At 40.9% G+C, this 22282-nt stretch overlaps 2 protein-coding genes across 2 annotated transcripts; one reads left to right on the top strand and one right to left on the bottom strand.

Moving 5' to 3' along the window:
* The first annotated feature begins 571 nt into the window (after positions 1-571).
* On the top strand, positions 572-6685 carry LOC117374620 (all-trans-retinol 13,14-reductase-like). Its single transcript, XM_033970796.2, has 12 exons — positions 572-737; positions 1893-2075; positions 2479-2617; positions 3463-3565; positions 3978-4173; positions 4248-4445; positions 4534-4653; positions 4776-4914; positions 5801-5910; positions 5979-6145; positions 6304-6463; positions 6529-6685. The coding sequence occupies exons 1-12, from the start codon at positions 572-574 to the stop codon at positions 6666-6668; spliced, it is 1821 nt and encodes a 606-aa protein (XP_033826687.1). The 3' UTR covers positions 6669-6685.
* Positions 6686-15519: 8834 nt separating this feature from the next.
* On the bottom strand, positions 15520-19363 carry LOC117374621 (uncharacterized). The gene is made up of 3 exons (XM_033970797.1): positions 19218-19363; positions 16000-16161; positions 15520-15931 (listed from the first exon to the last, which is right to left on the bottom strand). The coding sequence occupies exons 1-3, from the start codon at positions 19361-19363 to the stop codon at positions 15520-15522; spliced, it is 720 nt and encodes a 239-aa protein (XP_033826688.1).
* Between the last annotated feature and the right edge of the window lie 2919 nt (positions 19364-22282).

Raw genomic sequence — 22282 nt, forward strand, 5'->3', positions numbered from 1 at the left:
AAAAGGATCTATTTGAAAAGGTTAAATAACCGTCGAAAAAACAATGAGATCCACACATTTTTACCAGAGTTATCCTGTTAACAGAGGGTGATTTTTGGATGTTGTATAGCCCAAATATAAAGGTCAAGGACAGGGCTCTGGTCAGTCTTGGTTCTTGAGTAAAAGGGTCTATTTGAAAAGGTTTAATAACCGTTGAAACCCCAGTCTGAGGTCCACTCATGACCTCGCTGAATTATATGGAAAGCTGCAGTTTTATCATAGTTATCCTGTTAACAGAGGGTGATTTTTTTCTTTTATACAGTGAAAATGATCTGTTCATGTCGTTTTGCCCAAAGCTTTTCTGTAACAAGCAGCAAATGTGGCTGAACAGTTTTTAAAGATTGAATAAGAAGTACTTTTCTCTTGGCCAGTCTTATGTCTGTGGTGTGGAGAATGTTCTGGTTTCACTGGCGACTTTCCCAGATGTCATCATTCAATAAACGTCATTATTTCAAATGTTATGCACCGTTGAGTTGGAGCAGCGGAGCGTTTGTGTTTCCATCTCAGTCTGTTTGGCTCCTGGAGGCTGAGGATGTGGTGGTGGGTCCTGGGTGTTCTGAGCTGCGTTCTTCTCGCTGGAGTGGTCCTCTTCTTCTTGACCACTGGGCGACGTTATAAAGTCTTTAGTGAGAAATGTGTGAGGCCCCCAGGAGCTCTGGTCATCGACGGCAAGCAGAGGGACGAGCGGCTTAAGAGGGGTGAGTACGGTTTATTCTGTGATGATCTGAGACATTAAGATGTTTTCATTGGATGTCAGCTTTGTTTTTATATATAACAACACTAATAATGAAAATAAAATATATACTTGCTCCGTTTGCTTTGATATGATCCAAAACACAGTCATTTGTTTCTCTATTGAGCGTTGAACATGTTTTATTATTTGCTTCTGTTTTATTGTTCAATGTCTGTTTTGTTTATTATTGTTTATTATCATTATTAATAATTATTCATTATGTAACACTGCTTGTTACAATTATTATATTTAATTACACTGCCCCGGCCAAAAAAAAAAAAAAAAAAAGTCCATACACTTTAAATATTTGGTTGTTCCGCCTTAATTGTTTCGATTTCGCTTCTTCATCGTCACAGATTTATTTCCATCCAGTTGTTGCTTTAATGTTTCTCCTGTTTCATTGATGATGGTCGAGTCTGACGCTGCTCAAAGCTTCAGCACAAAGATTCTCACTGGGGTTAAGGTCTGGACTCTGTGGTGGACGATCCATGTGTGAAAATGACGTCTCTGTCTCTCTCCCCCCCCCCCCCCCTCTCTCTCTCTCTCTCTCTCTCTCCCTGTGCATCTCTCTCTCTGTCTGTCTCTCTCTTGCTCTGCCTCCCTCTCTCTCCCTCTCTGCTTCCATTTCTCTCTCTCTCCCTCTATCTCTTCCTCTCTCTCTCTGTGCACCTCTCTCCCTGCCTCTGTTTCTCCCTCTCTCTCTCTCTTTCTCTCTCCCTCTCTCCCTCAGCCTCCCTTCTTCTCTTTCTCTCTCTGCCTCCCTCTCTCCTTCTCTCTTTCCCTCTCTCTCTCTGCTCCCATTTCTCTCTCTCTCTGTACATCTCTCTCCCTGCCTCTGTTTCTCCCTGTCTCTCTCTTTCTCTGCTTTCTCTCTCTCTCTCCCAGCTGACCTCACTCTGCTGAACATAGACCGGACCAACTGCAGGAGGAGAGGACTTTTTTTTGGAGGTGTATTTTAGATACATTTTCCCAGAGAACAGAAGTCGTACCAAAGGAAACGTGTCTGTGATACAAATGTCACACAGTCTGGATTAGAGCTGCTCTTATAAAACTGAACGTGCTACTAGAACTGAACTAGAAATAAGAACTTTTTACAGAAATGTGTCGCTTTTCCCCTCAGGTTTTCGTGTGGACCGGGTGCCGCTCTCGTTGGACGCCGTGGTGATCGGCAGCGGCGTGGGGGGCCTGACCGCCGCTGCTCTTCTGGCCAAAGCCGGGAAAAGGGTGGTGGTTCTGGAGCAGCACGACCAGGCTGGAGGCTGCACCCACACCTTTGAGAACAAGGGCTTTGAGTTTGATGTAGGTAAGAAACGAGTCGCAAACGAGTCGCAAACGAGTCGCAAACGAGTCGCAAACGAGTCGCAAACGAGTCGCAAACGAGTCGCAAACGAGTCGCAATTTCAAGCACATTTAGTTAAGAGTTAGTTTTGCCACATTTTTGTTTAAATTTTCCTTTTTTTCTGTCGTCTTTTATTAATTTGTTCCTATTGATTTTATTTGCTTGTTTTATTAGATTTTATTGTTTTTTTATTGGTAATTGTTTTATTGCTTTTATTTACATATTTATTATTTTAATTTTGCTATTTTATTTTAGTCTAAATGTTGATTTACTTAATTAGTTGTTGTTTTTTTTTATAATATATTTGTGTTTGTGTTTGTTTGTGACATGTACTATATAAATAAAGTGGATTGGATTTTAACCGCAGGAATCCATTACCTGGGCCAGCTCCACCAGAACAGCCTCCTGAAGGTGGCGCTAGACCAGATCACAGATGGGCAGCTGCAGTTCCAGCGTTTAGAGGAGCATTTTGACACACTGATCCTGGGTCAGGCTGAGCAGCGCAGGTAAAACCACCACACGGAAAAAAGACTTAAAATGACACAAATGTAAGACTGAGTGAGAATGAAACGATGCTTTTACTTTTATCGTTGATGAAGTGTGAGTTTATATTGTGTTTGGAGACGAACCAGGTGTGATGGAGAACTACACGTCTGTATAATTAAGTCGTAAAGTGATTGGACTAAGTTGAAAAGTTGAAGGTTGAACAGGTGGATAAACTTAAATAACAGAAAGGCCGTGTGAATGTGGGAGGAGACTGGGATGTTGTTCTGACAGATAAGAAAATAGTGGAGGAATGTTGAGCTGTTAATAAAAAGGCAGGTTTGAGGGGGAGATGGTGCAGAGGAGACCTGATGGAGGCAGGTGTAGAGTAAAGGAAAGTCTAATACCTGTTTTGAGTCTTTTTTGGTAAAACGGTGTGTCGAGAGCAGAGTTTTCTTGATACCGAGCTGAATGTCAACTTGGACAGAGGAGAACTACGGCCAGAATAAGACGAGTACATGTGTTTTATGTCAGAGTTAAAAAAGTAAAAAGTAGGCATCAAAGTCAAAACATACAATGTCTGGCCAAAAAAAAAGTCGCCACCAAAAAAATTCAATATTTGGTTGTTCTTTTAGCTTTGATTACGTCTCACATTCGCCGCAGCATTGTTTCAGTTTCACTTCTGCAACGTCACAAGATTTATTTATTTTTTGCCAGATGGTGTATATCGTGGAAAAAAAGTGTTACTGATAAAAAAAATCCTTGTCAACTGTTTGATCTCTGTGGTTTGATTGAATTAGAAATGACAACTTTCCTGTAAATAATAACATGCAAATACGTGGCGTCATAATTTGATCTGTTATTGTAGAGAATATCATATCCACGCTGGAAAAACAGAGATGGCAGCGAGTCTGAAGAAACAGTTCCCTGGAGAGGAGAAGGCGATTGACGAGTTCATGAGGCTGATGAAGGTTCGGTCGAAGATCACGACAACTGATGGAAATGATGATGAGGAAATGATGCAATGAGATACTTTAATTTGGATAGATCAGAATCAGAATCCTTTTAACTTATTTTGATATTAAGTGCAACATAAAACATAAAACCCACTGAATAAATACAAATACAAATAAGGGCATGCACGAAGTAAAAAAAAGATATGCTTAAAACTCAAATAAAATACTTAAAGGTAGAAAATATATACAGCAGCATCAGAACAACAGTGTAAACATGACTTATTATGTGTGTTATAGAATAATTTGAACTTTCAGCTACTTCAGTTTATACTACAACAATATGGGATACCACAAGGGTCAGTTCTAGGGCCATCATACTTCTTTTTCATGCTTCTACAATTACTTTTTCTTTCCCTTTTTCTTGCAGTTAGCCTCAAAAAGAACACCTTTAATTGCCATACTAAAAATCATTCCATACTGGTTGGTGAAGTTCCTGGTTCGAACTGGCCTCCTCGATCGCATTTCGACTGTGTTTCGTCTCGCTACGACCAACCACTCAGAGCTGATGTCGCAAATCACGCAAAACAAGGACTTACAGGCCCTCTCAGCGTATCTTTTCTACGGTGACGTACAAAAAAACACTAACACTTTACGCAAACAGCTGGATGTGCGTCTAAAACTCTGACTCTCTTTGTAGGCGTCCCTCCGAAAGAGTCCAGTTTTCTCATCAACGCTCTCCTGCTTCATCACTACAAGCGTGGGGCATACTATCCACGAGGGGGCGCCAGCGAGTTTGCGTTCAACATTATTCCTGTGATTCAGAGGTCAGGGGGAGCTGTGCTGGTCAGAGCTCCTGTGCAACGCATCCTCATCAACAACCAAGGAAAGACCTATGGTACGTTTACATTTGACTTTTTTTTCAGTTGCATTTATCACAACTTCCTGTGAGATCTTCATGGTTCATAAAACGTTTTCTGCTGCAGGGGTGACCGTGCTCAAAGGCAAAGAGGAGATAGAAGTCCACGCGCCTGTTGTCATTTCCAACGCAGGAATCTTTAACACGTTTCAGAAGTTTTTGCCTCAGCACATACAAGAGAAACCAGGTGCACCACTGTGGTTTGCTTGTTTAAAAGTCTTTATGTTATTAATATCTTGATGTCGTGATTTGGAGCTGCACAAAAATACATTTAATAGAGTTGAATTAATATTTTTTTTGTATATGTAGAGATTAAGTCATTGCTGGGAATGGTGCGACATGGAATGGGATCCTTTTTGGTCTTTGTTGGTTTGGACGGAACAAAAGAAGAGCTGGGGATTGTGTCCACCAACTTTTGGATGTACAAAGACAACAATCTGGACGAACTGTGAGCTTGTGCCTACGTAATATAATTAAATAATAATATAATATAACAAATCAACAAGACGCAGTGATTAAAATGTCTCCATTGTACCACTGCTCAAAATGTAGTGCGCCATAGCTACACTGCCTGGACAAAAAAAAAGTCTCCACCTGGATTTAACGAAGCAAACAGGTCGTCTCCTCCTGCAGTTGGTCCGGTCGAGGTTCAGCAACAGTCTGTGCTCAAAGAATGAGGTGGAGGAGGGGTGGAAACATCATGCTTTTGGGCTGTTTCAACCCTGTGGGGCAGTGTATCTGGGGTTGCTGCAGTTGGTCCGGTCTAGGTTCAGCAGAGTGAGGTCAGCTGACACCTGAATATACTGAATGACCAGGTTATTCCATCAGTGGATTTTTGGGCATATTCCAAGATGAAAATGCCACGATTCATTGGGCTCAAACTGTGACAGAGTGGATCAGGAGCAGAGACGTCATTTTCACACATGGATCGTCCACCACAGAGTCCAGACCTTAACCCCAGTGAGAATCTTTGTGCTGGAGAAGCTTTGAGCAGCGTCAGACTCGACCATCATCAATGAAACAGGAGAAACATTAAAGCAACAACTGGATGGAAATAAATCTGTGACGATGAAGAACTGCAGAACTGAAACATAATCAAAGTTAAAGGAACAACCAAATATTGGAGTGTGGGACCTTTTTTTTATTTTGGTGACTTTTTTTTTGCCCAGACAGTGTATGTTGCACATTATCATTTGCTTTGCTGGTACGGTTCATTTTCAGTGCAGATATGTTTTGAGACTATGCAGTAATGTATGAATGGAATTTCAGTAAACTCTTATGTGACCTTAAAACAGGTTGAACATGTCTTTACATCCTTTTTCTGGTACTGGCAGGATGGAAAGGTATTCCTCTTTGAGCCGGGAAGAGGTGCTGGGCAACATTCCGATGATGTTTATCACATTCCCTTCTGCCAAAGATCCTACGGCCGACATGCGACATCCTGGTACCCCCGACAAACTGATGCACGTCTTTGGACCAACTGCCTTGATTTCTGTGGGTCTTTTTTCATAGGAAAGTCCTGCATGACGCTGTTGACCATGGCCCGCTATGAGTGGTTTGAAGAGTGGAAAGACACTAAGCTGGGTCGAAGAGGGCAGGACTACCAGGATCTGAAAAACAGCATGGCCCAGGAGCTGCTGGACTGGGCATTATCCGTCTTTCCTCAGTTGAGAGACAAGGTGTGTGTTTCCAGTGGCTTATTAAATATAATGCTCTTGATTTTATTTGTGATCACATGTTACATTCCTGCAAAGTTTAACTAAGATGCACATTGTGTGGGTCATAATTGATTAAAAAGTTGTTGTCTATACGCTGATGTAATGCTTCTTTTGTGTAGGTGGTGATGGTGGATGCTGCTACCCCGCTCACTAACGTGCACTACCTGGGCGCACCGAGAGGCGAGATGTACGGAGCAGAGCACAACTTGGACCGCTTCACCCCGGACGCTGTGGCCAGGACACGACCGCAGACCCCAGTGGAGGGCCTCTACCTGACAGGTGAGGACACGGCCTCAGAGAATGTCATGGTTCTGCTGCGCGAGTATTAACCCGCCCGTGTTTAGGTCAGGACGTGTTCTGTAACGGGATGGCGGGGGCTCTTCACGGGGGACTGCTCTGTGCCTCAGCCGTACTAAACCAGATCCTCTACATTGACCTTTTGGCTCTGAAGACTCGCCTTAAACAGAAGCAAGCCCAAGAGTAGCACTGTACCATATTTAAAGGCATATCTTTTTTGTTTTTTTATTTTTGTGCTGTTTAAAAATTGTTTGTCATTGTTGATTTATCATTATTTGAATTCCAAGAAAGTGAACGACAGTAGGATTTGACTGTTGCGTTTCTCTAAGTCGGTTGTAACTATTGGATGACAGTTCAGTTTGTAAAAAGACAATGTAAGTCGGTCTGTGTCCTGTGGTCCCAGGTTAATGTGACAGGAGATGGTTTTACGAGGTTTAACTGATTAAAATGATTTATGTTTACTGCATCTGGATGGTTTGTGTTATAAACATTTCTATTTTCACACTTACTGGCACATATTTGTCTTGGAATGTAGGGTTCAGTTATTTAATATGAAAATGTTGAATTGATTTACTGAACAGTCAAAGAGTCAAACAACATTGTAATACTTTTTATTTTCTTTTATTCAAAGTTTTCCACTGCGGTATACTGGTCAAAGTTATTTATATGTGTTCATTTTCATAAGTGATGAGGAGCTTAATTTTCACTGACTTGGATCTTGATGGTGGGCGTGTAACAGTCGGACATGTTGGCCCTGATGGTCACAAAGTCGCCGCTGTGGGTGAGGCTGGGCCCTTTAGCTTTCTCTCTGCTGAAGTCCTGGTCAGTGCCTTTGGACATCCGTCGGAAAAGGTGTTTGTCACACTCTGTGCTCACATCTACGACTCTCAGTGCACACGCGTTCTGCTTCATATTGAGGTTAAATGGCACTTTGTACATTACTGCCATTCTGCCCACGCACTGCCCGCTGGAGTTATTGTAGAGGTCGTAGGTGAACACTCCGACTGCTCCTCGCGCTGTGTTTGGAGTGGATGATATTGTGTCTCAGGCTTTTTGGGTCAGTGAAATCTCAGACCCCTGGGCCCATTAGTTTGTCAGATAAGTCCAAGTAAAGGACGTTCCACATTATTAAGCAGACCAGCATTTTCAATATGGGAAAGAAAAAGATCTCTCTTGTGCCAAAAATGTGGAATAGTTGAAAACCTTGGACAAGATATGAAAACCTTAGATATTTCTCAAAAACCTAAGCATGATTATCGTATAATTAAGAGATTTGTAGCTGATTCAGACACAGATTTGTGCAGATAAAGACACAATGAGGAAGGTTTCTGCCAGACAAATACATGGGATTAAGAGAGCAGCTGTTAAAATGCCATTACAAAGTTGCTGGAGCCTCTGGAGTCACACGAACATCAAGGTGTAGGATCCTCCAGAGACATTTATGCATAAACCTGCTATTGGGCCACACTCAACCAAATGGCCCCAGAGGGCCCAGAAATACACGAAGACTCATTTACAAACTGTCCTGTTCACTGGATGGTCCAGATGGATGGAGCGGTGGGTGGTTGGTGGATGGTTGGTGGATGGTTGGTTGGTCCTTTAGGGTTGGTTGGTCCTTTAGGGTCCCTGAGAAAATGAGCTCTGTGAAGTATGTGGAGTTTCTGACTGACCAAGTTCTTCCATGGTATAAAAAAGAAGAACCGTGCTTTCTGTAGCAAAATTATCTTTATGCAACAATGCACCATGTCATTCTGCGAGTGCGTCTGCTGCTCTGGGCGAAACAGAAGAGAAACCCACGGCCCCCATCCTCCCCTGACCTCAACCCTACTGAGGACCTTTGGAGCCTCCTCAAGTGAAAGAGTTCACATCCAAACAGCAGCTCTGGGAGGATATTCTCACATTCTGCAAAGAAACTCAAGCAGAAACTCTCCACAAACTCACAAGTTCAATGGATGTAAGAACCGTGAAGCTCCTAAATGAGGCTCCTCTGTTCAAATGTCACCTGCTCAGATGTTTGGATTGAAATAGCTTTTGATTTCAGTAATGTGCTAAATAAAGTTCTTTACAACAATAACATGGTTTGAAACTCTGTTATAATCATTTGGAGCAGTGCATTTTAAGTTTAAAGGACAAGGACTTGAAAATTATGATGGCAAAATCTGAGAAAAATATAATTGTCATAATCATTTGGAACACAGTGTATTTCTCACAAGAGGCTGAGCTCAGTTTAGATTTTCCTGTAAACAAAACTCAATATTCAGTTTGGTTGCGCTCAAATAAATGTGACAGAGTTTATTTCATATTGTTCTGTGAATGTAGAGACTGGAACGACACTGGAGCAAGTTTTGAAAGTACAAAGACAATAACCAGGATGAACTGTGAACTTGAATCTACATAATATATTTCTTTCAAATTTGTATTTTCATCAACACGATGTAATGATTAAAATGTAAAAAAATCTATTGTGCCACAGCTGTAAAATGAGCTCAAAGTCATAAAACCACATTACAGTTTGGTTCTGCAGATATGAGACTTACATGAGCTGATACTAAACAGAGCACACTGTCATAAATAAACACACAACATTTACATGATTTCATTGTTCCAAATAATTGTAACTGTAAATGAAACAGTTTGTAACATTACCAACTTAAAATGAAATTATTTTTTAGGTTCACTATGAAACACCCTGAAACACACACATTTACACCCTGAAACACACACATTTACACCCTGAAACACACACATTTACACCCTGAAACACACACATTTACACCCTGAAACACACACATTTACACCCTGAAACGCACACATTTACACCCTGAAACACACACATTTACACCCTGAAACAGACACATTTACACCCTGAAACAGACACATTTACACCCTGAAACACACACATTTACACCCTGAAACAGACACATTTACACCCTGAAACACACACATTTACACCCTGAAACAGACACATTTACACCCTGAAACACACACATTTACACCCTGAAACGCACACATTTACACCCTGAAACACACACATTTACACCCTGAAACGCACACATTTACACCCTGAAACGCACACATTAGGTTCACTATGAATTAACTTAAATATTGTCAGTTATGTTTCTTGTAGTAAATTCAAGAATCGACAGAGTCTATGAAGTCGTCCCCAGAAGAGAAAAACAGTTTGATTCCTCTGTGCAGAAACAGGATGAGCGGCGTTTCTACACGTGTGTTTTCTACACGTGTGTTTTCTACACGTGTGTTACTGTCGTGTGTTGAGCTTTTGAAAAGACCGGAACTTTCGATTAGTTTATATGAGAGAAAACAATGTGAGAACTAATTTTATCAACAAACTCATCACAGAGAGACATGACCGAGGCTTAAATGTGTTTGAACTGGTTCAACTGGTTCACTGAGAGTGAGAGTGTTTACACTTTCAAATGAGAATATTTATTTATTTATTTATTTAAAAGGGACAATGCACATTAAAAAACACCAGTAAAAATACAAGTGTAAATGTGCTGAAGTTACTGCACAGCTCATTTTCATTCTCAGTCCCTCAACATCTAAAACGAGACAAGAGACAGGACGACACAAACAACAATCAAACAAACAGAGCACAAAACAATAATGATCATTTTAAAAGTAAAAAAAGTTTAAAAAAAGTAACTGTTAATATGAAATATGTTTTTGTGCACAAAGTTCTCCCTCGAGTCGCCTGCTCTTCTTCAAACCTGATTATTGTGTCTATTCAGTGTCACTCAGTATAAAAATGCAAACAAACTAGAAAAAGATTTGACTCTTTTATAAAACTGAGATCTGAATCCAACAGTTCCAACGTCAAGGAACCGTTGAAAAGAGCCGATTCACAGACGTTACATCACAGGTCTGAGTCTGTGATGTGTCAGGAGCTTCTGTATTTGTTTTATAAGTTTTATACTTTGTAAAATGCATAGACTAGTGTTGTGCCTCAGATTCATGTGTATTTAGCAGCTTTTGCCTGATTTAAACAGAATATCTCGACTAAAATAAATAAAAATCAGGTACAAGTTACAGTCGTCACATGAGGAGCACGAGTCCACGAAAACAGGACGTTAAAAACACGATCTATAATATTCTATCACCAAACAAACAACATTTACATGAAAATAAGCGACAGGAGGCCAGATAAGAGTCAGGTTGTTTAAAATGATTAATAAATACGTCTAAACTAATAATCAAATCTGTCTTTAAAGTTGTATAGAAAGTAAATAGATTCAGTCTTTGTACTTTTATATAGATTGTGTCTAAATAGTTTATGGGTCTAAGGCTCCACACGCCCAGGCTTATCTTATCTGATTTACTGGAGACAATTATGTTTATGACTTTAGATGTATATTTTCACTCTACTTACTCTGCACTGTGTGAGATTTAAGTCTATTATTAAGTCTTTTAATACTTATATGTCTTGATCTAGATTCACCGTGTGTTTTTTTCTCCAGCTGTTTTTAACCTTACGTTTCAACACTGATGCTTAAGATAAAACGTCTTGGAGCTTAATACTTCTCTCTCACGGACCCACAACATCAGTATTTGATTTTATTCCCTTTTCAGTTTATCTTAATAATTTACGATAAACAGATTTCACTCAACATTTAATGCAAAACAAAACTGAAGGTTCTTTATTTGTTAGTCGAGCAAAAACAACATGACAGAACTACATGTATTACTTATTATTACTACATTTATTCTTTACACAGCTTTATGTAATATCGAGGTCCATGAGGTCCATGAGGTCCATGAGGTCCAGACCTTCTACTGATTAAGAGCACAGCAATTATAATATTTATACAAAAGCACCACAAATGTTATTCTCATTGTTTAAAAAGATTCTCATTTTTTTGTGAAATTAATTTGGGCCTTGGTATTTTGAAAATCCTCTGTACAGACCCCTTATCTCTGCTTTCGGCTCTTACTTCGACCTTCATGACGGGCTTGCCACAGTTGGACATGGCGGATGAAATAGTCACAAAGTCGGTCTCAAATATGACACAGGATCCGTTCGCTTTGGCTCGCACAAACTTGTCGTCTTCAGTTTTGAACATTCGATGAAACAGGTGTTTGTCGCACTCGGTGTCGCCGTCAAAAAACCCGACGGCGAACACGACGTCTCTGAGGTTGAGGTCATAGGGCACCTTAAAGAGAACAGCCACCTTCCCTTTACACACGTGGTTTTCACACAGGTCGTACGTGAACACGCCCCCTGTCCCGCGCATGGACGTGCGGGACTTTGTGAAGAGCCCGTCCCCAGAAGAAGACGGTGGGATGGACGGAGTCAAAGGCTCTGCACAGACTCCAGTGTCAATGTGCACCCTGAAACAGAAACACTTACACCCTGAAACAGAAACACTTACACCCTGAAACAGAAACATTTACACCCTGAAACAGAAACATTTACACCCTGAAACAGAAACATTTACACCCTGAAACAGAAACATTTACACCCTGAAACACACACATTTACACCCTGAAACAGAAACATTTACACCCTGAAACAGAAACATTTACACCCTGAAACAGAAACATTTACACCCTGAAACAGAAACATTTACACCCTGAAACACACACATTTACACCCTGAAACAGAAACATTTACACCCTGAAACAGAAACATTTACACCCTGAAACAGAAACATTTACACCCTGAAACACACACATTTACACCCTGAAACAGAAACATTTACACCCTGAAACACACACATTTACACCCTGAAACAGAAACATTTACACTTACACAGGCAGAAGTTTGCCTTTTTAAACAAACATGTTGCTTGATGTTTGAATTTGATTCTGGCCCTGACTAAATCTGCCCCACAGACGTCTGTTTAAATATGTAAACTGAAAAATGAGTAAAATGATGTGGATGATTCCAGAGTGTCTCACCTCGGGCTGCACAGGACAAACTGTGAGGCTGAACAGTCATTGTAGATTTGAACAGAGCAGAGTCGATTTGGGAGAATGTTAGAAATAAACTTTCCAACTGCAGAGCAGACGTTCAAAACATGATCTGCAACGTCTGCGATGTGTTTAACGTCCTCAAACACCTCAGCAGCATCACACTCCCCCCCGCCGTCTGCCATCACTTCACCTGTGATCACAGAAACAGAGACATTATAGAGACAAAGACACACACATGTCCACCTCAGGACCAGCTCTGTCCACAGAGACACACACACACGTCCGCCTCACCTCAGGACCAGCTCTGTCCAAAGAGACACACACACACGTCCACCTCAGGACCAGCTCTGTCCAAAGAGACACACACACACGTCCACCTCAGGACCAGCTCTGTCCACAGAGACACTGACACGAGACTTTATCAGATAAAGCTGCATCAGTAAAACATCATCATCCGCAGAGGGTCAAAGTTCACTCAGAGGGTCAAAGTTCACTCAGAGTTCCAGCCTTGATTATTCTGGGAAATGTCTTGGAGTTTGAAGGAACAGATAATGTCATATCCTCGTGAATAAATTTGCAGTAAGGAAAAAAAAAACATTTAGCAGCAGGAGGACAGGAGGACAGGAGGACAGGGGGACAGGAGGACAGGGGGACAGGGGGACAGGAGGACAGGGGGACAGGAGGACAGGAGGACAGGGGGACAGGAGGACAGGAGGACAGAATGTTCAGAGGAAGCAGGTGAAGTTCTGTGGACGACATACGATGTAAATGATATGCAAAAAACAACTGAAAATAGACTTAACCAGAAACCACGAGGAAAACACTGACATGGTCATGTTACATTAAACTAATGTCACAAAACTGTCCTGTCCTGTCCTCTCCTGTCCCGTCCTGTCCCGTCCTGTCCCGTCCTGTCCCGTCCTGTCCTGAGTGAGGGACCTGAGCATCTAACCTGAGGGAAGAGGCTCAAACACAGAGCAGTGGATGTTTCACACTTGTTAAGCTGTGAACTTTATGTCCCAGGACCACACCCAGAGACATGGAACAGAGACAGAGACAGAGACAGAGGCAGAGACAGAGACAGAGACAGAGAGAGAGGCAGAGGCAGAGACAGAGACAGGGACAGGGACAGAGACAGAGACAGGGACAGGGACAGGGACAGAGACAGAGACAGAGACAGAGACAGAGACAGAGACAGAGACAGAGACAGAGGCAGAGGCAGAGAGAGAGAGAGAGAGAGAGAGAGAGAGAGAGAGAGAGAGAGAGAGAGAGAGAGAGAGAGAGAGAGAGAGACAGAGACAGAGACAGAGACAGAGACAGAGACAGAGACAGAGACAGAGACAGAGACAGAGACAGAGACAGAGACAGAGACGACATCGAGGACCTGCGTCTTTATGACAGTGAGACAGAGTGTGGTCTCACACCTGCACTCAGCAGGTGTCTGTGTGTAGTTTGCATGTTCTACGTGTAATTTGCATGTTCTCCAGTGTCCGTGTGTAGTTTGCATTTTTTCCTGGTGTCTGTGTGTAGTTTGCATGTTCTCCAGTGTCTGTGTGGAGTTTGCATGTTCTACGTGTAATTTGCATGTTCTCCTGGTGTCTTGTGTAGTTTGCATGTTCTACGTGTAATTTGCATGTTCTCCTGGTGTCTTGTGTAGTTTGCATGTTCTCCAGTGTCCGTGTGTAGTTTGCATGTTCTCCAGTGTCCGTGTGTAGTTTGCATGTTCTCCGGTGTCCGTGTGTAGTTTGCATGTTCTCCAGTGTCTGTGTGGAGTTTGCATGTTCTACGTGTAATTTGCATGTTCTGCTGGTGTCTTGTGTAGTTTGCATGTTCTCCAGTGTCTGTGTGTAGTTTGCATGTTCTCCTGATGTCTGTGTGGACTTATGTATTTCTTGTATTTGAGCTAAACGTCTCCAGTTTCTTCAGGAGACTCTGACCCACAGTCACATGACACAGTGGGACATTTGTCGTTATGTTTGTCGTCATAGAAACAAAACAATTATGAGCATTTTATTATATCAAGATTTATCATAAATGTGACTCACCCAGTTATTAAATAACTAGAATGTTTTCACTTTCGTTTTTAAAACTAAAAGCTACAGTTCACACACACACAAACACACACACACAAACACACATAGAAACACACACACAAACACACACATTTACTTCTTTTACTTCTTCAGAAAAAAACATCAAAACAAACTGAAGTCGTCAAAAATAAAAGGACAAAATGCACCATAAAAAACACATGTGTCAAACTCAAGGCCCGTGGGCCAAATGCAGCCCGCCACGTCATTTTATGTGGCCCAGGAGAAGGTAAATTAAGGCTTGACTGTCATTTTAAAATAAGTCTGTACTGATTTAATGTTTGCATCGACAAGTGACACTGAGAAATATTTGCAAATAATCATCCCAAATTGTTCAGGAAGAGGAAAATTGTGGACGTGGAAGAAAGTTTCAAGAAAAGCGCTAAAGGTGAATAAAGTTTGTGCTTTAAGGAGAAAATCTGTATGTTTTTTGTGTTATGAGGCGGTCGGTCCAATCTACGTCGACATTTTGACACAAAACACGGAGCTAAGTATGAAAAAGTGAGTCTGCGAGAAAAACAACAAACTGTCCAATAATTAAAAGGATAAAAAGTCTGTTTTTGAATCAGAGCTGAAGGTTCTGACCAGATACACACTTTTAAAAATGTCAGTTTATCAGGAAATACACAGATACACAGACACGTAATATTTACAACTTGAATAAATAATAAACACAGAAACAGTTATTTAACACGTTTAAAAGTAGTTACATTTATTTTACATGACATTTGTTTACATTTAGTGACATTTATCCTGCCACAGTCACATCTGGCCCTCGATGGTGGACATTTTGCTGATGTGGCCCTCGGTTAAAATGAGTTTGACGTCTCTGTATTAGAACAATAAATTAAACAAATGTAATAAGGATAAATAAATTGCGCTGTAGTCTGTGTGATCCCTGTCGTCCAGGTCTGATCCACAGCAAAAGACAAAGTTTAAATCTGTCAACAGCGAAACGATTTGTCCAGTCGACAGATTTAAACTTCATCTTTTGCTAAGCTGCGCTGTATAAAGTCAGTCGTCCTTCACCTGCACCTTCATGACCGGAGTGAAACCGTCTGACATCGAAGCCAAGATGGAGATGTTTGCACTTTTGTACTCGAGAATCGAATCTTTGGCTCCGCCGGAGACAAACGTCCCGGTGCTTTTGGACATCTCCTGGTACAGCTCACGGTCACAGGACTTGTTCACGTCGAAGATGCCCACTCCGTACATTATGGGATGTTTCTTGTTATTAAAAGGGACCTTAAACATGACGGCGACCCTCACCACGGCGTTCTTGGTCTCGTCACACACGTCGTAGGTGAACGCGCCGACCGATCCCTGCGTTCGATACGGCGTCTTGGAGAACAGCGCGGTGGCCGATGTGGAGGACGGAATGGAGGGTTGTAAAGGGTTGACGCAATTCCCGCTTTTGATGAACGAGCTTTCAGAAAGAGCAGAAAAATAGTGTTACATATAAGAAACGCTGACGTATATTTACTCTTGCGTTACCGTGGGTTGCAGAGGGAGTAGGTTGAGGTGTCGTTGGAAAGCTCCACGGTGCATTCACGATGTGTCGGGACGAATTTAGCAACACGGGAGCCCACGGACAATAATGTGTCTGTGGTTGAGCTGATAATGTCACAAATATCCGGAAATTCCATGAAAACACGTCTGCAAGGAAAGTACCATGAAGAATACTGTGTCAATATAATATAATTTAGACTAATGTGCTTTTAAAATACATCATCAAGGGCAATATCACAGAATAAATTCATCACAATTATAGATTTGTGTTATTATGTTTGGTCAAATAACAAAGGTTTTCAATGTTACATGAATAACACAGACTTTTAACAAAAATAGTCAGATGTTCTCCATATTCTTTTACAGACAAAAGGAGAAGGTTGTGGACGTCTCAATGAGTCGCTCAAGTTCATCGTGATAAACAATAAAAGTTACATTTGTCCATAAGCACGACAGGGATGAACATTGGAACAAGAGCCCTAATATAAGATCATAATCTGTGAGAAATCTTTACTGACACAGTCCAAGATGATTCTCCAAATAGAACAAAGCTGTGAAAAAGATAAATATTTGTCATTGAGTTTCTGCTGTTGATGCATGAACGCTGCTCTTACCTCTGTCGCTGATCTCTGGATTAATGACTAGCATCGTTTTCTTGATCTTTTAAAGAGGATGCATCAAGAACCAGTTTTTTCAGAGAATCTCCATCCAGGCGGTAACACGATTTATCCTCCTACACACATTCCCAACGAACTGTGTCAGTCAGAACCCACAGAACTCCACCTCTGACCCAAGGATATCAAACAGTCTCTGCAGTTTGTTTGACTCTACATGCTGCTGTTAGGACAGATAATACACAACAATAATAGACGACACTCAGATCTATGTCTCACTGCAGCAGGTGAATATGGACCAGTGGATTCACTGCATCAACAGATCAGTGTGTGGAGGAAAAACAACTTTCTCCAGATAAAATCAGACAAGACTCAAGTCACAGAAACATAGAGAAAGTGTCAGTGTCACCTCCAGTGTCTCTCTCTAAAACCTTCAACTCAGGACAGAAATCTAGAGGTAATAATGGACTCAGACTTGAACTTTAACAGACACATCAAATCAGTAACATCTGCAGCTTTTTACATCTAAAAACATCAAAAATCAAAGGTAAACTGTCCAAACCAGACTCAGAGACTTATCCTGCATTTGTGTCCAGTAGGTTAGACGACTGTAACGTCCTGATCACTGGACTCTCCAAACGAGCCACAGAACAGAACATCCAGAACATCCAGAACATCCAGAACATCAGAACATCCAGAACATCCAGAACATCCAGAACACTGCTGCTCGGGTCAGGACTAGAACCAGGAAGTACTTCACACATGTGTCCTGTGCTCGGGTTTGTGAACTTGTGAACAAGTCTCTCCATGGACCAGCACCAAAGAACATCTCCCACATGTTAGAGGCACATGAACCATCTCACACTCTCAGGACTAAACCAGGACTAAACCAGGACTAAACCAGGACTAAACCAGGACTAAACCAGGACTAAACCTGGAGAATCAGCGTTTCAGTTTGTTCACTTTAAACCTGGATCATTCTTCCTGAAGATGTGACTCAGGCCTCGACTTTGACGATGTTTAAATCCAGACTCAAACGGTTCAGTTTATCTGCTGTGACTGTGACTTTTCTTTAATGTTAATTTTATGATGATTGTTTGTGATTATTTATGTTCTGATTTGTTTGTATTGTGATTTACTCTGGTCTTTCTTAGTCTTATTACTTTGTGTACAAATTGTTCTATATAAATAAACTTTGTCTTGCCTTAACTTTCTATTCGGACAAATTCATTCAAATCAAAGAACTTTATTTTTTACCAGAACTTCATTTGTAACACAATGCAGACATAAAACAAGGGCATTTAATATTATTGAGTCGGTCTTAGTAGATCAAAGTATTAACACACAAACACAAACAAATACACAAACACAAACAAATACACAAACACAAACAAATACACAAACACTACATCAGACGCAAAACACCTGACGCCTTTACTTTGAGAGAAGGTGACTGTTATAGTACTGTACTATTCATAAACTGTAGTACTGTATGATTCATAAACTGTCAAATCCAGTTGTTTTTTTAAAGTATATTTTTATCTTTATACGAGGAAGTGTGACTGATAAATTGATTTGCTGTCGTAGGAATTTGCATTAGGAGGATTATGTACACAGATTCCTGGACATCCCAGATTTCATCATTTCCGATATCTTCCCATCAGGCCTTTGTTTACGGTCGTGCCCCGACACGCTGCAGGGTTGGATTGACGGTGACTCACCTGTGCAGCAACTGTCGACTCTATACACCCAACTTTCTATTAAAATACTTTACATCACATGCAGTTTTGTAAAATGAGTCAAATGTGTGTTTCAAGTAAGTGCTAGTCTTGCAATTTCAACTGTGTAAATGTGCAGGAATGGATGAGCACGGTGTATTTATTTGTCGACCTTGTAATATTTAAGACATAATAAGTCGTTATATCGAGGCCGAGGGAGGGGCGGTTGGGTTCACTAGTTTAGAGGGAGAAAAAAACAGAAACTAGCAATTTGAAAACTGTTCCAAATGGATAAATATACTGTAAGAATCTACACTGACGGGGTAACCTTCAAGTATCACCGCCCTGTCTCCATCTATGTCATGGTCAGAGTCGGTAAATTTCTTTACTACACGTAGCATCACAAGCATTTGTAATGTGCACGACTTGAAATTATAATTTGAAATTGAATATGGCATTTTTAACTAATCAGTAGTTTGAGAGCAGTTTGATTGAGTCTTGGCTTTGATATGGAGCAGACTGTGACGGGGACTGGACTGTGACGGGGACTGGACTGTGACGGGGACTGGACTGTGACGGGGACTGGACTGTGACGGGGAGCAGAGGTGGACCGTGAAGTAGTTGTGACAAAGGGCCATTTTAGCTGGAGTTTCCTTCAGGCTTTGCTCTGCTCATAGTGAACCACTCGGCTTTGGCTTTAGACACGGTTTGTGCATAAATCGCACGACTTTAGTGTAGGAGCTCTGTGTGGAGCTGAGCCCGACCGATGTTACTCATAAATGAAGAAAAAAGTGTTTAAACTCTGTTTAAAATTTGCTCTTATCTTGAACAGGACTGTGGAGAATCCTTGTCTCCTGTTGTGTGATTTTACTTTTCTTCTTGTAAAGTGAATGTTGAGTCTGTGGCCTCTCCTGGGCCGTGGGCCTCTCCTGGGCCGTGGGCCTCTCCTGGGCCGTGGGCCTCTCCTGGGCCGTGGGCCTTTTCGTCCATCAGTGGTGACTCCCAGGACACAATCATCCTTCCTGTTAGTCGCTACGAAGCTTCAGCGGTTGGATGTCGAGGCTAAGCATGTGTGACTTAAGTAAAGGTGTACAGCTCGAATACTGTGCACGTGCATTAGCTTGAATACTGTGCACGTGCATTAGCTTGAATACTGCACACGTGCATTAGCTTGAATACTGTGCACATGCACTTATGCTGCACATTTTGGTGGTAATACCCATTTTCTCTTGTCTTTTTTATACAGTTGGTGAAAGACATTCTTTCCAAAAAGCCCGGGGGTAATACTGGAGCACAATCGAACACAGTCTTTGGCAGATGACACCAAGAAAAAAATGGTGAACATTTTTGCTGCTGACCTGACAGAAAAATGGGTATGTTTTTTTTTTTTTTTTTTTTAAATCTGCAGCTTTTAATGTACAGAAATGCTCATGTGTCTAATTTTGCAGAACATCTCCACCCAGACAAGTGAAAAAAAATGTTGTTCTCCATCTCTGGGGCCCATTTTCAGAAAATGGACATGTGAGTTGTATATTTCAGTGAAATACCTTTTACCTTTATTCACAAAAAGTCTTTTTCTTTTTTGGCTACACCCAGCAGCTTTACTCTGATGGTAAAAGTGACGGTGGAGACTTAAACATTCAAAGAAGATCAATTGAAGGTGACTTGAAAATATTATTTGCTGTTTTGTGTTGCATTTATGTTGATTATAATCCACGTGTTTCACATCTGCCATCAACTGATGAAATAAATCTGATAAACTTAAGCTTCACGGTAAAGACCTGGAGGAGCCTCCACCTGCCTCAGACCCGGAGGAGCCTCCACCTGCCTCAGACCTGGAGGAGCCTCCACCTGCCTCAGACCTGGAGGAGCCTCCACCTGCCTCAGACCTGGAGGAGCCTCCACCTGCCTCAGACCTGGAGGAGCCTCCACCTGCCTCAGACCTGGAGGGTCTGTTGTCAGATCCTCAGGAGGGTGACGCTGGTGTTGACTTTTGTAAGTTCTTGATGAACTATTCAAATTCTTTGTTAAGATGCAAATGTCTTTGCATCTGAAGAAGATGCAACAAGATTTAAAACTCAATGCAAAACTAATGTCTGTTGTTAAGGAAAGTAATTATTTTCTTTTTTTTTAAGCTGGGGTAATGATTTTGCTTCTATTTTATCAATGTTATATTGAAATTATGCTTTAACATCAATAAAATTACATTTATATTTGCAAACTGGTTTTATTTATTTATTAGCAAATGGTGCTTTACACTACAAACGGCGTGAAGTTAACTCTTGTAAGAGTAAATGTGATAATTAAATTTGACCTTATAAAATGGTTATTTTCACTCTATAGATCTGTACGTGTTATTAGAGTCACTAAGTGTCATTATTAGTGCTGTAGTAAAATAATAGTAGTACATTTCTGAAATAACGGCTCAGTGTCATCAGCTCACTCTAAAAGTGTAAAATTCACACTGAATATTTTTCCTCTGAGGACAGAGTAACTGTTACTCTGTACAGATAAGGACCAAATACTCTCAGAAATACAGTAAGATTTTACTTTCAGCGTTAATTTAACAAAATGACTGTGGATCTGCACAGAGTTTGTTTCGAGAGCTTAAATGTTTGGAGATGGATCCGTCTGAGATCACAAACTGACCCTGAGTATCAGACACTTTCTCTACAGTCATGTTATTTTTACATTATTTATAGTTTAATTGACATTTAGTACCGTTTGTCTTGTTGTGACAATAGTTTCTGCAGGTTTGGTATAGAAACAGAATTGTTGGGTTACAGTTTTAACTTTTTCTTTTTAATCAGTGGATTTTTAGAGAAACAGTTTTTTTTCTTTCAATCTTTAACATTTGCTCTTTCATTTTTGTCTTTGTCACATTAGTTTGACCTTTTATAAATACTTTTCCTTGTCTCCCTTCACAGTTGTGAATAATCTCAAATAAATCTGATTATTCACATCAGATGTCACTGTTTTTATGACTCATTTTCACGATATTATTTCAATAATCAGATAATACATGTAAGCTCGTGTGTGTTTAGAACAGTATATACATTTATTGTTAAATAAAAGCTCCATGAGCCCATGTGTTAAGGCACCTGTTGTTTTCTAAGCAAATCTCATGGATGTTTTGCATAAAACAAATAAGAAAAGACTATATATTACATGTTGCAGATGTCCATGAAACATTTGGTCTGTGTCATTTTTAAAGTCTACAGTATAAATATAAATAAATATATATAATAATAGTATAAATATCATGAGGTCACTGCTTCTGATCCTGCAGTTTGGTGAGTTGCATTTTACTTTTTTTTTTTTTTTTTTTACAATCAAAGGATTTCTTGGGATAGTTTCTTTACCAGTTTTGTCATTTTCACCAAACACTGACCGTTTTAATTCCATGTGCTGCATTTATTATATAAGACTGTGCTGTTTAGCTTCATCATCAGCTCATTTCTCACCCAAAGGCCTGTTCTGCCTGTCCGTCTCCGGTCGAGCTTATCGACTCATTGAGGACCAGCTCTCGTGGACTGAAGCTCAGAGCTACTGCAGAGCCCAGTACTTAGACCTGGCCACTGTAGACGATCAGGAACAGCTGAACCTCCTGATAAATGTCACGCAGAGAAATCCTCCTTTGGGCCACGTCTGGACCGGGCTGTACGACGACATGGACAGCTGGAGGTGGTCCCTGCAGAAAGAGGGCTACTATGACGGAGGACTGGACCAGTTCAGACTGTGGGACGTGGGGCAACCTGATAACAGAAGTAATGAGTTCACCTGTGGAGTCATGCTCACCAATGGGAAATGGAAGACTGGTCCCTGGACGTCAGAAAGGCCTTTTGTCTGCTACTCAGGTAAGAATATAGAATGTATCAGAAATACTGAGAGGGAAATGAAAGGCTTTTTTAACATAATCATGAAAAATGTTACAGG

This window comes from Periophthalmus magnuspinnatus, chromosome 8 (assembly GCF_009829125.3).
Source record: "Periophthalmus magnuspinnatus isolate fPerMag1 chromosome 8, fPerMag1.2.pri, whole genome shotgun sequence".
In the NCBI taxonomy this organism is placed as follows: Eukaryota; Metazoa; Chordata; class Actinopteri; order Gobiiformes; family Gobiidae; genus Periophthalmus; species Periophthalmus magnuspinnatus.